This window comes from Mirounga leonina, unplaced genomic scaffold (assembly GCF_011800145.1).
Source record: "Mirounga leonina isolate KUSES-001 unplaced genomic scaffold, KU_Mleo_1.0 Mir_150, whole genome shotgun sequence".
NCBI classification, from domain to species: domain Eukaryota; kingdom Metazoa; phylum Chordata; class Mammalia; order Carnivora; family Phocidae; genus Mirounga; species Mirounga leonina.
Genome location: NW_023270374.1, coordinates 83,708 through 98,289, shown reverse-complemented (window position 1 = coordinate 98,289; position 14,582 = coordinate 83,708). Strand labels below are relative to the sequence as shown.

General features: G+C 42.3%; 1 protein-coding gene across 1 annotated transcript; it reads right to left on the bottom strand.

The window, feature by feature from the left end:
- Positions 1-475: 475 nt before the first annotated feature.
- NANP (N-acetylneuraminic acid phosphatase) lies at positions 476-12,567 on the bottom strand. The gene is made up of 2 exons (XM_035005711.1): positions 12,396-12,567; positions 476-2,738 (listed from the first exon to the last, which is right to left on the bottom strand). The coding sequence occupies exons 1-2, from the start codon at positions 12,483-12,485 to the stop codon at positions 2,082-2,084; spliced, it is 747 nt and encodes a 248-aa protein (XP_034861602.1). The 5' UTR covers positions 12,486-12,567; the 3' UTR covers positions 476-2,081.
- Positions 12,568-14,582: the final 2,015 nt, after the last annotated feature.

Below are 14,582 nucleotides of genomic sequence, written 5' to 3'. Positions count from 1 at the left end.
TGGAAAACTGAGAAAAATAAAGATGATAGGATACTATTATTACATCATTTTTTTAATCTTGAAAAATATTATTCTAAAAACAAAAACATTAATAAAATCATAGGTCTATCCCAAGATTTCTTAATATCTTCTTTAACGTTCCACTTGGAAGGTAGAAAACCACCAAGTTTTTCTCCAAGGAAGGGTGCAAATGGAATGCAATATTGCATTTCTGCATGTACCAAATGCAAACTGGAAGAACAAGGAAACAAGCCACACCCCCCACCCCATAACTTTTGCTGAAGAACTGCTCACTTGACATCCTAGGAACTATCTTGCTGAGGTCTGTCATTATGATCTAGAAGCAATGAACCTTCTCCAGTTAGCAGAGTGAATGTGACATTGCCTACATCCATCCTTTGGGATAGCTAAAAGGACAAACCCTCAGCATCACACATCAATATATCAGAGAAACCACATACAATTATTTTTCTGCCTAGATCCTCCAATTTAATAATTTTTAAATAGCTAAAATATAATCAAGGTCACATGGGTACCATACCTGAAACTATACACAAACATACCCTGTTCACAAATGTTTAGCTTCATAGCAACAACACCCTGGGACAGTCAAGGACACAATCACAGTTGTAAAAATTAAGAGTGAAAAGTAAACACAACAGGACATTTGCACAAAAGCAGAGAATCCTGTTCTTGGCAATAGGCAGGAAATGACTGGCTAAAGAAATAAGTTAAGGATAGGCATACTCTAGAATCTAAGTATCATAATCATAGGATATTTAAAGGAGTCATAGCTATATATATTCTAACAGTCTAATATTTTACATTAGTAGCTTCTTATACAAAAGTTAAAAAAAAAAAAAACCTGCCAAAAACCAACCCAAATCATTTTTTTCCTTAACCATTTTACTCCAAGTTGGTGAAGACATGAGAATGTCTAGCTTAATGGCCTAGAAAGTTTTCTAGTTGCAAGATGTCTTAGTCATTAATTAATAAACTCAAAGTGAACACTGAATTGGATATAGAAACTGTGAAACAGGATATATTTCCTAAAATTTGAAAGACAGGGGACATCACACCAAGAGCCACTTAAATTATATTAAAATGGCACCCTGAAATTATTTCATAGCAAAACATAATTTTCTATTAGCTTTCATCATATGGGTGAAACTATTCAGTCAGTAGAGAATTTATGGGAGACTACATGGTTAGGCTGCACCTCTGAGGTATCCACAGAAGGAAAATGACTTTTGGTGCCATGTGGCTTGTACTTATCCCCAGCCAGGCAGTCTAGTCCCCTGAACCCAATTGTATACCTGGGAAAAGATTGTAAAAATACTTCTGTAAGAGGGAAAGACTAATAAGAACCTACAAGTGCACTCTGGAAAGATGTGAAACTGCCATGGAAAAGGAGCACCACATGTTGGTTTTAATGGCTTTTTTACTGGAGAAATCTATTTGTCACGTATATACCATAGGAAAATGCCCCCCTGCACCCAAAAAAAGGTCATGCAGAAAAACTGGATTCATAAAAGAACATATATATTCAAAGTAGGCAAAAATATGGTATATATCTTTTAAAAAAGAAAATATGCAAAATAATTTCACTATGGAGTGCCTTGATTGGCATGTGACTTAGCACTTATTTCCTATTAATCAGATCCAATTGTTCTGATAAATCTCTATTATATATGTTTTAGAATATCTATTTTAAAAAAATATCTATTTTTAAGACACAACATAAAACCTGTATTTGTGCATCCATGTATAAGCTATCTTGCCTGGTATCTTCATGGATCCAAGATGCTAAAAGACTAATAATTTTTTAAAAACCTCAAGTCACAGATTAACAAATAATATATTTCCTCAAGTTTTCTGGATTATACTACTAAAAGTAACTTGTATTAATTAAGGTACTCTGGATTTCCAGATATAAATACCAGTCAGTGGTTGATTGGCTATTAATCGTAAGTAAAATTATTCTTAGAACTGGGTCTTAGTATATGGAATGCCTTAACTTTTCTTAGTTCAAAACCTGTAATTTGACCCTAAAAATACATAATCATGCCCTTTTATGTGCCTTAAGCTGACATACTGACTGTACAATCTATACTTTGTAAGAGAGCAGGTAACTCTAGCACAGAAGAAACTATATAATGTGGCATGGGGGATGACTTCAGTGGCATTATTCCATTTTTATTTATCCAGACTGTTGCTTTCAGCCCTGCATTGAGGCCTCCTTGTATATCTGTTTCTAACGTGTCACCAACCATCACACAGTCCCCAGGCTGTACTCCGAGGAGATCACAGCCGTGATAAAATATGGAAGGTGCTGGTTTCTCTTCTTTCTGCTCTCCACCTACAATGATAGCGTCAAAATAGGACTGGCAGGCACAAGCCTCGATCTTCTCCCTCTGGGTCTGTCGGTCTCCATTTGTTAATAAAAGTAGGCGGACCTCCTTCCGAAGTTCAGTGAGCATGGCTTTAACATCTTCTGCTAGTATCATATGCTGTAAACGTGTAGATTTCCACAGGAAATAACATTCTTCAGCCAATTTCCTATTGGCTGCACCACCCTTCGTTTCCTGGATTGCTTCTTCCCAGTGTAAAGTCCTTAGGTCAGTAATGCATGTACTGGAAGGATGAAAACATTCCTTGCTGAGTTTAACTTGAACTTTGTCACAAATGGTTTCAGCCTCTTCTTTGTAATGGTATTTTGATTGTAAGAGCTTTATCACCTAAATAAAGGAAAACTCCATTAACACACTTCAGGTCTTTTATAGTCATGCTCTGAGAAGCCAAGCCATGTTCCTATAATGCCAGAGTAGAGATTCCAACTCCATGTGCCTGCCTTAAGACAGCTCTGTTACCACACCATTTCTGGTGGGAATTGGTCTCATTTTCAAAGAATATCAGAGGGAAGATTTCCCAATCTCTCTACACCACTCATTCATATTTTTGACTGACTTCTATTCTTTTTTTTAAATATGATTTTTGGAAGGGATTCCTTTCTTTTTTTAAAAAAAAAAGATTTTATTTATTTATTTGAGAGAATGAGAGAGAGAGAGCACATGAGAGGGGGGAGGGTCAGAGGGAGAAGCAGGCTCCCTGCCGAGCAGGAAGCCCGATGCGGGACTCGATCCAGGGACTCCAGGATCATGACCCGAGCTGAAGGCAGTCGCTTAACCAACTGAGCCACCCAGGCGCCTGACCGATTTCTATTCTAAGAAGTATCTTCAGATATAGGTCATAAAAACCCTTCATTTGGCAGTCTACCACCTTCCATTCTGGTTATGAAGAAATAGAAATAAAACCTAGGTTTAAATTTAGTAAAACATTTTAAATTCCTCACAACCATTATATAGACTCTTCCCAAAAATAATGCTGGTTCATCCTTTTATCTACACCCATTTTACGTTTTGAAGGCCTAAACTGACCACCATATAAAATGGGACCTAATTCTGTACTTTTAAAAACATGTATTCAGTTCTAACAGAATCAAGCATGTTGGGGCGCCTGGGTGGCCCAGTCATTAAGCGTCTGCCTTTGGCTCAGGTCATGATCCCAGGGTCCTGGGATCGAGCCCCGCATCGGGCTCCCCGCTCAGTGGGAAGCCTGCTTCTCCCTCTCCCACTCCCCCTGCTTGTGTGCCCTCTCTCGCTGTGTCTCTCTGTCAAATAAATAAAATCTTAAAAAAAAAAAAAAAAGAATCAAGCATGTTCCATGATTTCAGCAGTTTAATGACCCAGGGCTTTTTCCAAACCTAGTTTTCCAGATAAAAAACTTCAAGGAGTTCTGAGTCCCCTCTGTTACATTGGTTCTGACTCCCTTGTTAGAATTACACGCTCCCTCTTGTGTTCCCCCGACTTTTTATCTCGGCTTTTATTATATTAGGTTCTTTTCCATTTGGCCTCTTTTAACATTTACAGAAACCCTAATGTGGCAAGCATTGTGCCTAATGCTCACATATATTATTTCTAACCTTTTCCACAACTCTGCGAGGCACTCCCCTTTTTGAAATGAGGAAATGGAAATTCAGAACTATTAAGTAACTTGCCCAAGCTGGGATTTAAATCCACACTTGCCTACTTCCAAAGCACATGTGCTTACCTTTACACTATTGTATTAGGCAGTGGAGACTGGGTCTGTTGCCCTCATGACATTATCTGGGGGGGGAAATAAGCAGGTATGCAACCAACATAAATGCTGGGTTGAGTGCTATGACAGTCATCTAAACAACGGTGGAAATAAAATGTAAGAAGCAAGTCATTCCACAGGGTTATTGGATAAGACCTGGCAGAGAAAGTAGCTTTTTTTTCTAACTTTTTTAAAGATTTTATTTATTTGACAAAGAGACAGTGAGAGAGGGAACACAAGCAGAGGGAGTGGGAGAGGGAAAAGCAGGCTTCCCACTGAGCAGGGAGCCCAATGTGGGGCTTGATCCCAGCACCCTGGGATCATGACCTGAGCTGAAGGTGGATGCTTAAGGACTGAGCCACCCAGGCACCCTGAGAAAGTAACATTTAAACCAAGGTATTACCAAGCCTAGAAGGTGGGCCTGGGAGGAGAATGAAATCATTCTAGACATAAGGAATAGCAAGAACAAAGCTACGGAGCTTAGAATTTTGAGAACTGGGAAAGGTGAGAAGCTGATTTCAAGCTGAAATGGAAGGCATATGAGGGAGGATCCTAAAAGAGGAGGCTGAAGAGCATGTTTGCAACTGGTTAGTAAAGGGCCTTCAATCCCACGCTGCTATAGATGCTACCCAAGTCCCCTTGGCACACAGTTTCCATACATGCCAGTGGCTTCATACTATTAAGTGATACTGTAATGCCAATTGGGCTTCATACTCTAAGTAACCAAGGGCTTTATTTGACCATGGGCACACCCATGCACACAAGCTGGGGCTGAAGTGTTGCCCTGGAAGTGGGCCTCAACCAATGAGGGGCACAAATTGGTAGATTAATATCCCAGCTTTCTTGTCCCTTGGGAGGGACAACTGAAGCATGCTCTGTATGCTGTCTCCCAGAGTTCCCCAACTGTTCACACCAGTAACCTGCTCATTTATTAGATTCCCTCCCTTCCTTGTATGATTCCACCATTCTTCTACAGCACTTGCAAGGATCACCTCCCAAATGGACTACCTGCATTTGAAGTCCCTATCTTAGGGACATCTGGGGAAAGTTGACAATGCCAAGACAACTTTGGATCTTTGGATAATGAGTGTAATGCACGTAGCTGGGACTAAAAACTGTCTGCTGCTGAAGCAAGGAGGTCAAACAAGTTAAAATATGTTGCCCTAAACTATACAGGGAACAAGTAGTATGCTACTCACACCAGACACTCAATTCACCTACTGAAAAGGGGAAAGAGATTAATAGACACATTTTTCCTCCTTCAAAGTATAAGAATCACATTGGGGCACCTGGGTGGCTCAGTTGTTAAGCGTCTGCCTTCGGCTCAGGTCATGGGATCCAGCCCCGCATGGGCTCCCTGCTTGGTGGGAAGCCTGCTTCTCCCTCTCCTACTCCCTCTGCTTGCATTCCCTCTCTGTGTCTCTCTCTGTCAAATAAATAAATAAAATCTTAAAAAAAAAAAAGTATAAGAATCACATCAAAAGTAAATATTGTTCAGGCTATTTGTGCTCTTCAAAAAAATGCAATAGTTAAGAAGTCTTATTTCTTCAAGAAAAATACACCATTCCTAAGAATTTTAGGGGAAGGCAAAGTTAAATTTCAGTTAACAAACCGAGCTTTTACAGCCTCCATGCGCATGTCACCATCTTTTCTAACAATGTCAGTTGAATTACTCTTGAGCTGGGGCACCTGGGTGGCTCAGTCGTTGGGTGTCTGCCTTCGGCTCAGGTCATGATCCCAGCATCCCGGGATCGAGCCCTGCATTGGGCTCCCTGCTCAGCAGAAGCCTGCTTCTCCCTCTCCCACTCCCCCTGCTTGTGTTCCCTCTCTCGCTGTGTCTCTGTCAAATAAATAAATAAAATCTTTAAAAAAAAAATTACTCTTGAGCTATGATGGAAGGTTACCCTAAAGTTTTATTAGCAAACCTATTGCTACACAATAAAAGAACACAGGCCTCTAGAAATCCACAGTGCTTAAGCTTAAATAGGAGCTGGCTCATAGCCAACAGAGAGCTCCCAGAACTGTCCAATTTCCTGTTCCTGCAATTGGCAATTCATTTCACGTTTTTAGGGCTCTGAAAAAACAGAATTAGCTCACCTTAAAGGGAAGAGTCTTGTAAAGGTATAGCATACCACTTTCAAGTTTTGAAATTTCTTCCCATTATATCCTCTGATTTAACTTTTCCATTTTTTCACACAGCAACTAATTGCAGATTCAATTGGGATCACAAGTAGCATTTTTTTTAAAGATTTTATTTATTTGACAGAGAGAGAGAGCACACAAGCAGGGGGAGCAGCAGAAGGAGGAGGAGAAGCAGGTTCCTTTGCTGAGCAGGGGGCCTGATGCAAGGCTCGGATCTGAGCTGAAAGCAGTTGCTTAACCGACTGAGCCATCCAGGCGCCCCCAGGTAGCATTTTAATATTAACATATTTGGGGAAAAACTTTATCAGCCATTTACATATTATTAAAACAGAAATAACACCTATTGAGAATCACTGTTGTACACCTGAAACTAACGTAACATTGTGTATCAACTATACTTCAATAAAAACAAAAAACACCTAACTTGAATTAGTTCATATTATTACTAGTATAAACAATCCTAATCCCTGCACTGAGAAAATAGGAATTTTGATTGAATTGGGGGTGGAGGAAAATGATCTCTAATCTGGAGGTATGATGACATTTTGTGCAAGGGATAAGGCGGCTTGAAAAGGATTCTGAGTACAATTAAGCCCACCAGGTACCTAGGGGCCTGAAGAAAAGGGCCCTAAGATAGTGAAGGGGAGAAGGGGGAGATCAATTTGTAGATAAGATAAACTCAAGCTTCTACTTCAAAACTCTAAGTCTCATCTTAACTGATACAGAAAGGAAACTATATCCTTCCAACCTGCTCTCTGGACCCAGAATTAAAGATAACTATCATCAGTACTAGTTTTTAGCTAATTGTGATTTAAACACTCTTTGAGAGCTAGTGTAGGAACTATATAATACTGTAACACTATGATATGATATGAAGTGGCTGAATTCCAAATAAAACTGAGTTAAAAATACATGCTTACAGGGGCACCTGGGTGGCTCAGTTGGTTGGGCGTCTGACTCTTGATTTCAGCTCAGGTTGTGATCTCGGGTTCCTGGGACGGAGCCCCATTCAGGCTCCACACTCAGTGTGGGGTTCCCTTGGGATGCTCTCTCTCCCTCTGCCCCTCCCCACGCTTGCACTCACTCTCTCTAAAATAAATGAATAAAATCTTTATTTTTTATTTTTTTTAAAAGATTTTATTTATTTATTTGACAGACACAGCAAGAGAGGGAACACAAGCAGGGGGAGTGGGAGAGGGAGAAGCAGGCTTCCCGCTGAGCAGAGAGCCCGATGCGGGGCTCAATCCCAGCACCCTGGGATCGTGACCTGAGCCGAAGGCAGACACTTAACGACTGAGCCACCCAGGCGCCCCTGAATAAAATCTTTAAAAAAAAATTACATGCTCACTATGACTGCCTACATATAGCCTAACAATTCAAGCAGCCCTCATGTACTTAGTCCAAGTCTTTCTTCAAACATCATTTACTCCATGTGACTTACCTGACCAACCTATTTAAAACTGCAATTCATTCTCCTCTCCACTTTTCTGAATATACTTATAAATAAACATACATTTGATGTATTATGTTCATGATCAACCACCACTAGAAAGTAAACTCACAAATGCAGAAATCTTTTCTGCTCTGTTCACTGAGAAACCCCAAATTCTGTGGACAGCTTCCTCTTGGGTAGTGACCCTGAAAGAAAGGCCTGAAGATGGCAGAAAGAAGTAACTTTTCCAGAAGATTAAAAAAAATTAAATGGATATATAGAGTCAGTATATGGCTCCTTCTCCCCAAGCACAAGGCAATGACTAGACCTTTCCTCCCTTTTTCCTTTCATAAATCAGAGTATTTATGAAAGCTGGTATGTTACTTTTAAATAGGCCAACATTTATGGATGGTGTTGTATTCTTTTTTTTTTTTAGATTTTATTTATTTATTTGGGAGAGAGAGAGCATGAGCAGAGGGAGAAGCAGGCTCCTCGCTTAACAGGGAGTCCAATGCGGGGCTCAATCCCAGGACCCCGAGATCATAACCTAAAGCAAAGGCAGATGCTTAAACAACTGAGCCACCCAGGCTCCCCAGATGGTATTGTATTCTTACATGATAAAGCACTCCTTGTATAGTCAAAAGCACACAACTCAATTCTGCTCGTTTAATAGGATGTTTATAAAGGAGGTGGCAACCGAACCAAGTCTGAAGACCTGGATTTTGATCCATTCATCCATTATTCATTTAATATTTACCATGTATCAAATGAATATGACCAAGATGGTTTGTTTCCTCTTAAGAAGCTCTTAAGTTGCAGGCATCTGAATTGCAAAAATTAATTGTAATATCCTTTGATAAGTATATTTTAAGATATCTTGAACAAAATACAGTGTTGGTATAAGGAAGGGTGTAAAGACTAGGGAGAAATACGCTCTGACTTTTTTTCAGAAATTTCACTCTGGCAGGAACGTGGAGGATGAACTGGACACAGTAAGCTTGGAGACACCACCACAGCAATCGTCTAGGTGACAGACAAGTACACCTTTAATTAAGATAAGGGTGGTGGTGGGGGGTGGATATGCAGGAGGGGACAGACTGGGTGACAGGGTGGATGGTACAATTCATCGAGTTTACGCTTGGATGCTATATACTTCCCATGCATTCAATTAAACCTCATAAGGACACTGAGGACTAATATCACCATTCAAATTTTTAAATAAGGATTTAAGATTTAGACAGTTTAGGGAACTTGTTCAGGCACTTTCAGCTAGGTATTGGGAGAGTTGTGATTCAAACTCAAATGCCTGATTTTAACACATGAACTCTAGGCTATAGCATGATTTGGCCTAAATCAAGAATTTAATTTCAAAAAAAAAAAAAGAATTTAATTTCAATATACTGGGCTTGACCTGCCAAGAACACACAAGACAGCTAGAGAGACTGGAGACAATACAGCACAGGGTGGTGCCCATGAGGTTAAGGTCAAGGGTATGCAAATGGAAGGGATAGTCAATAGTATGCAATACCTCAGCAAAGTCATTAATACAGACTTAAAATGTCCATTGACTCTGGCAATTTGGGAAGTGCCTAATGACCTGGCAAGTCTATTTCATTAAGTAGCACAAAGAGAAGCTATATGTCAAGGGATTAAGGAATATATAAAAGGTGGAGACGTGGAGATAATGTATATAGATTTCTTTTGAAAAATATTGCCGTCAACACAAAACAGACACATAGGTCAATGGAACAGAACAGAGAATCCAGAAATGGACTCGACTCTGTGGTCAATTATCTTCCACAAAGCAGGAAAGAATATCCAATGGAAAAAGGACAGTCTCTTCAATAAATGGTGTTGGGAAAATTGGACAGCCACATGCAGAAGAATGAAACTGGACCATTTCCTTATACCACACACAAAAATAGACTCAAAATGGATGAAAGGCCTAAATGTGAGACAGGAATCCATCAAAATCCCAGAGGAGAACACAGGCAGCAATCTCTTTGACCTTGGCCTCTTTGACTTCTTGCTAGACACATCCCCTGAGGCAAGGGAAACAAAAGCAAAAATGTATTGGGACTTCACCAAGATAAGCTTTTTTTTGTTTGTTTTGTTTTTTCAGCATGGTTATTTCATATTTTATTGGACTGATGTACATCACCATTCCTGTGATAAAGCTAACCTAGGGCTAAGAATGTCAAATAAGAAAAGGGGAGAAACCATCCACAAATTTGATTAAACTATTAATATTAAGGTACATAAATCTTTGGGTTGGAATCGAGGGAAAAAAACTGTTCAGAGCTTTGGTTTCTAACAAGAATCTCCTAAAGGCTCTACTAATACAAGGTCAGTTTATGGAAAAACTCTTGAATTGCACAAAACCCCATGAGGCAGGAGAAATGGGCAAGATAGAAGGACGTGGGCTCTGGGGGCAGCCGGTCTGCAGCAAGGACAGCTGGGCTGGAGGCCGCGGCTCACGCCCAGGACCTGGAGGTAGGAGGCTACAAGTCTAGAGGCAGAGTTTAGTGCATTCACCCAAAGTCCTTGCTTTCCAGTCAGTCTCTAGGGTGCTGATGATTTCCTCAGACGTGGAAAAAGCTTTTTTTTAAAAAAAAGACTTTATTTATTTGACACAGAGAGAGAGAGGGAGCACAACCAGGGGGAGCAGCAGAGGGAGAAGGAGAAGCAGGCTTTCTGCTGGTCAGGGAGCCGGATGCGAGGCTCGATCCCAGAACCCTGGGATCATGACCTGACCATGAACAAAGGCAGATGTTTAACCGACTGAGCCACCCAGGCACCCCAAGATAAAAAGCTTTTGCACAGCAAAGGAAACAGTCGACAAAACTAAAAGGCAACCTACCGAGTGGGAGAATATATTTGCAAATGTTTTATCAGATAAAGGGCTAGTATCCAGGATCTATAAAGAACTTATCGAACTCAACACCCAAAAACCAAATAATTCAGTCAAGAAATGGGCAGAAGACATGAACAGACTTTTCTCCAAAGAAAATGGCCAAGAGACACATGAAAAAATGCTCCACATCACTTGGCATCAGGGAAATACAAATCAAAACCACAATGGAGTATATTAGTCAGCCATCAAAAAGAATGAAATCTTGCCATTTGCAACAACATGGATAGAACTAGAGGGTATTATGCTAATTCAAGAAGTCAGAGAAAGACAAATACCACATGATTTCCCTCATACGTGGAATTTAAGAAACAAAACGGGAAAGTAAGGAAAAATAAGATAAAAACAGAGAAGGAGGCAAACCATAAGAAAATCTGAACTCTAGGGAACAATCTTGAGGGTTGCTGGAGGAAAGGTGGGTGGGGGATGGGGTAATAGCATGATGGGCATGCAGGAGGGCACCTGATGTAATGAGCACTGGGTGTTCTATGCAACTGATGATTCCCTGAAACCAATAAAACACTACATAACTAACCTGAATTCAAATTAAAAACAACAACAGAAAAGGCCGTCAAGAGAGAGAAATATCTAGTGAAGGAAGAAAGGTTCAAAGGAGGCTCCTTTTTTATTTTTTCAAGTATGGGACAGACCTGAATATGCAGGACTGAAACGCATCAAGAAAGGATGAAGATGCAAGGAGTCAAAACCTGGGGCACCTAGGTGGCTCAGTCAGGTAAGCATCGGACTCTTGACCTGGGCTCAGGTCTTGAGGTCGCCCCGGTCCAGCCCCACCTTTGGGGCTTAAAAAAACAAAACAAAACAAAACAAAAAACCCAGGGAGTCAAAACCTAACTAATGAAGCATGAAGAGGTTGGGACTCTCAGGGTTGGAAGGCTAATGAAGCATGAAGAGGTTGGGACTCTCAGGGTTGGAAGGATTAGCTTTTGAAAGTGGGTTTTCGCATCTGATAATCCTTGGTTTTCTCCCTAGAGCTGAAGGCAGAAGAAAGCAAGCAGGGGTGGACTTGGGCCTTGAAGAGGTCTGATTCAGCATTTGTGGGTATGGAAAGGAGAGGATGCTGCTGAATAATGCCTCATGAAAGTAATGCTCTGTACAAGCACGGGCTGTGAGTGTCACCTCAGAAATCTTAAGGGTCACACCCACAGCAGGGAGACTGGAGGTCAATTTCTGCGGAGAAAATTTTCTGGAGTCAATTAAGTCCAGGCTCGCCACTGATAGTTGTGTAACTTCTTGGGTCTCCTCAAAGATCTGCCTAAGACCAAGCACTGCCAAAGACCACGCGGTGTGGAGAGGCCAACCGCGGAGAGCCTGGCGCCACACTAGCCTGGTCCGAACCTGTCTTGGCAAAAAGCCAGGTGACCGTCTATGTTTGTGGGCAACTCTGCCACCGTGGCAGTTTTAACGACATTCTCCCGGGTCCCACAGCGCTGGAAACAACTTCTAAAACCCAGCTTCCCAGACGTGGGCGTAGCCAGGCAGGTAACCCAAGCCGCTGGGCGTGAGAGAAGGCAGCCTCCCCAGCCAGTTTCCCCTGCCCACTGGTCCTTCTTTCCCGCTCCTTCCCTCACGAGGTGGGTCTCAAAGGACGAGAAGCCAGTGCCTCCGGGATGACCCAGCGCCAGGCGCGGTGTCGATGGACTCGGCAGTGGGAATGTCGGGGGTGGGAGGACACCAAGGGGACAGGAAAGCGCGCGATACGGGTTGGGCGCGCTGACCCTGCCCAGAGGACGACCGCGGGAGTCGGGACGTTACCTCCAACATGCCTTTTCTACTCGCCCCTGCCGTGTCGATGAGCGTGTTGTCCAGATCGAAGAAAACCGCCCGCACCCGGTTCAGCACCATCCCGCCACTCGCGCTCGCACCGCGCCAACTCGCTGCTGCCACCGCCGCCCGCGCATGCGTGAAGCGGGCCCGAGGTCAAGGAAGAAGTGGGCGGGGCCGTGAGGTCACATGACCATTCGGCGCTGCCCGCGGGACTCCCGCGAGAGGTCTCAATATTGGAGCGTCTGAGAAAATGCCGCGAGACTCCGGGATCGTGGTCTAACCCGTGCGATCAAGGAACGCCTTCGTTAGTGGGCGAGTGGTTATCTGAACAGCTTGGATGTGGAGGGTGATTAGTAGCGCTGTTTTCCTTCGTAGCCTCTTTCTGCTTATCTCTTTTTTTCATGTTGTCCTCCTGGCGTGAGGAGAGTGTCATAAGTACCCGGGGGAGGTTTTCTGCTCCATCTGCCGCCTGAAGGAGGCCGAGAATCAGTTGGCTTTTCCGGTTAGGCTATGGGTTGCGCATGGAGAGCTGCGTGCTGTCCGAAGCGTCGCTGGTCTTTTGCTTGCCCTAAGTTGGGGTGTGAGTGCATGTGTGTAGTATCCGGAGTCTGCGGTTACGGGAGAAGTCATGTCGATGGCAGAATGCCAGGGGGGTGCAAAGGTGTGATATTTACCCTACTAGATAGAGTAGCCGTGTTAGAACTGGAGCCTGATTCCTTAAGACCCCTGTGTCGGGACTGTGCTTGGAAAGACCGGGGGGACTCTGTAGGGTCTGCTGATGTGTTGTCCACTTAGATTGCTTTTCCTGAAGACTTGCATTTCCAGGTTTTTGGATACCATATAAATGGCTTTCAGGTGTAGCAAGGAGCTGAGGGACCGTAACAGTCTATTGATCCCCAGAAGGTCAATAACAACTGCTTTCTACTCCTAGCAAGACAAAGATGTTGTAACTTTACTGGAATTTAGATATGTGGTCATCAGTGACCAGAAATTTTCTAGCTGCAGACCAAATTGCCACCAGATCACAGATTTGAATCTGTGATCAAAGACTGGTTTACATTTTTAAAGTGATTGGAGGAAATCATCAGGGAAATACAGATCAAAACAACAATGAGATACCACCTCACACCAGTCAGAATAGCTCAAATTAACAAGTCAAGGAACAGCAAATGTTGGCAAGGATGCCGAGAAAGGGGAACACTCTTACACTGTTGGTAGGAATGCAAACTGGTGCAGCCAATCTGGAAGACAGAATGGAGGTTCCTCAAAAAAGTTGAAAATAGAGTTACCCTATGACCCAGCAATTGCACTACTAGGTATTTATCCAAAGGATGCAAACGTAGTGATTTGAAGGGGCACCTGCACTTCAGTGTTTATAGCAGCAATGTCCACAAGAGCCAAAATATGGAAAGAGCTCAGATGTCCATCAACAGATGAGTGGATCAAGGAGATGTGGTATATATGTATAATGGAGTATTACTCAGCCATCAAAAATAAAATCTTGCCATTTGCAATGATGTGGATGGAACTAGAGGGTATTATGCTAATCAAATAAGTAAGAGAAAGACAAATACCATATGAGTTCAGTCATGTGGAATTTAAGAAACAAAACATGAATATAGAGGAAGGGAAGGAAAAATAAGATAAAAACAGAGAGGGAGGCAAACCATAAGAGCCTCTTACTCTTAACTCTAGGGAACAAACTGAGGGTTACTTGGAGGGCAGGTGGGGGGAGGAAGGTGTAATTGGGTGATGGGCATGAAGGAGGCACTTGATGTAATGAGCACTGGGTGTTATATGCAACTGATGAATCACTAAATTCTACCCCTGAAACTAATAATACAGTTTATGTTAACTAAATTGAATTTAAATAATTATTTTAAAAAGATTTGAGAAAGAGAGCATAAGCAGAGGAAGTAGCAGGCAGAGGGAGAAGCAGGCTCCCTGCCAAGCAGAGAGCCAACGTGGGGCTCAGCGCCAGTCCCAGGGATCATGACCTGAGCCAAAGGCAGATGCCCAACTGGCTAAGCCACCCAGGCGCCACTAAATAATTTTTTAAAACAAGGGGGAGAAAAGTGATTGAAAGAAATCAAAGGATGAGTTCATGACATGTGAGAATTATATGAAATGCAAACTTTAGTGTCCATAAATATATATTTTTAAGTAGGCTCCACA

Coding starts and splice junctions, on each gene's coding strand:
- NANP (XM_035005711.1), bottom strand. CDS start 12,485: ATGGTGCTGAACCGGGTGCGGGCGGTTTTCTTCGATCTGGACAACACG. Junction 2,739..12,395: donor GTAGAAAAGGCATGTTGGAG/GTAACGTCCCGA, acceptor TCCTTTATTTAG/GTGATAAAGCTCTTACAATC.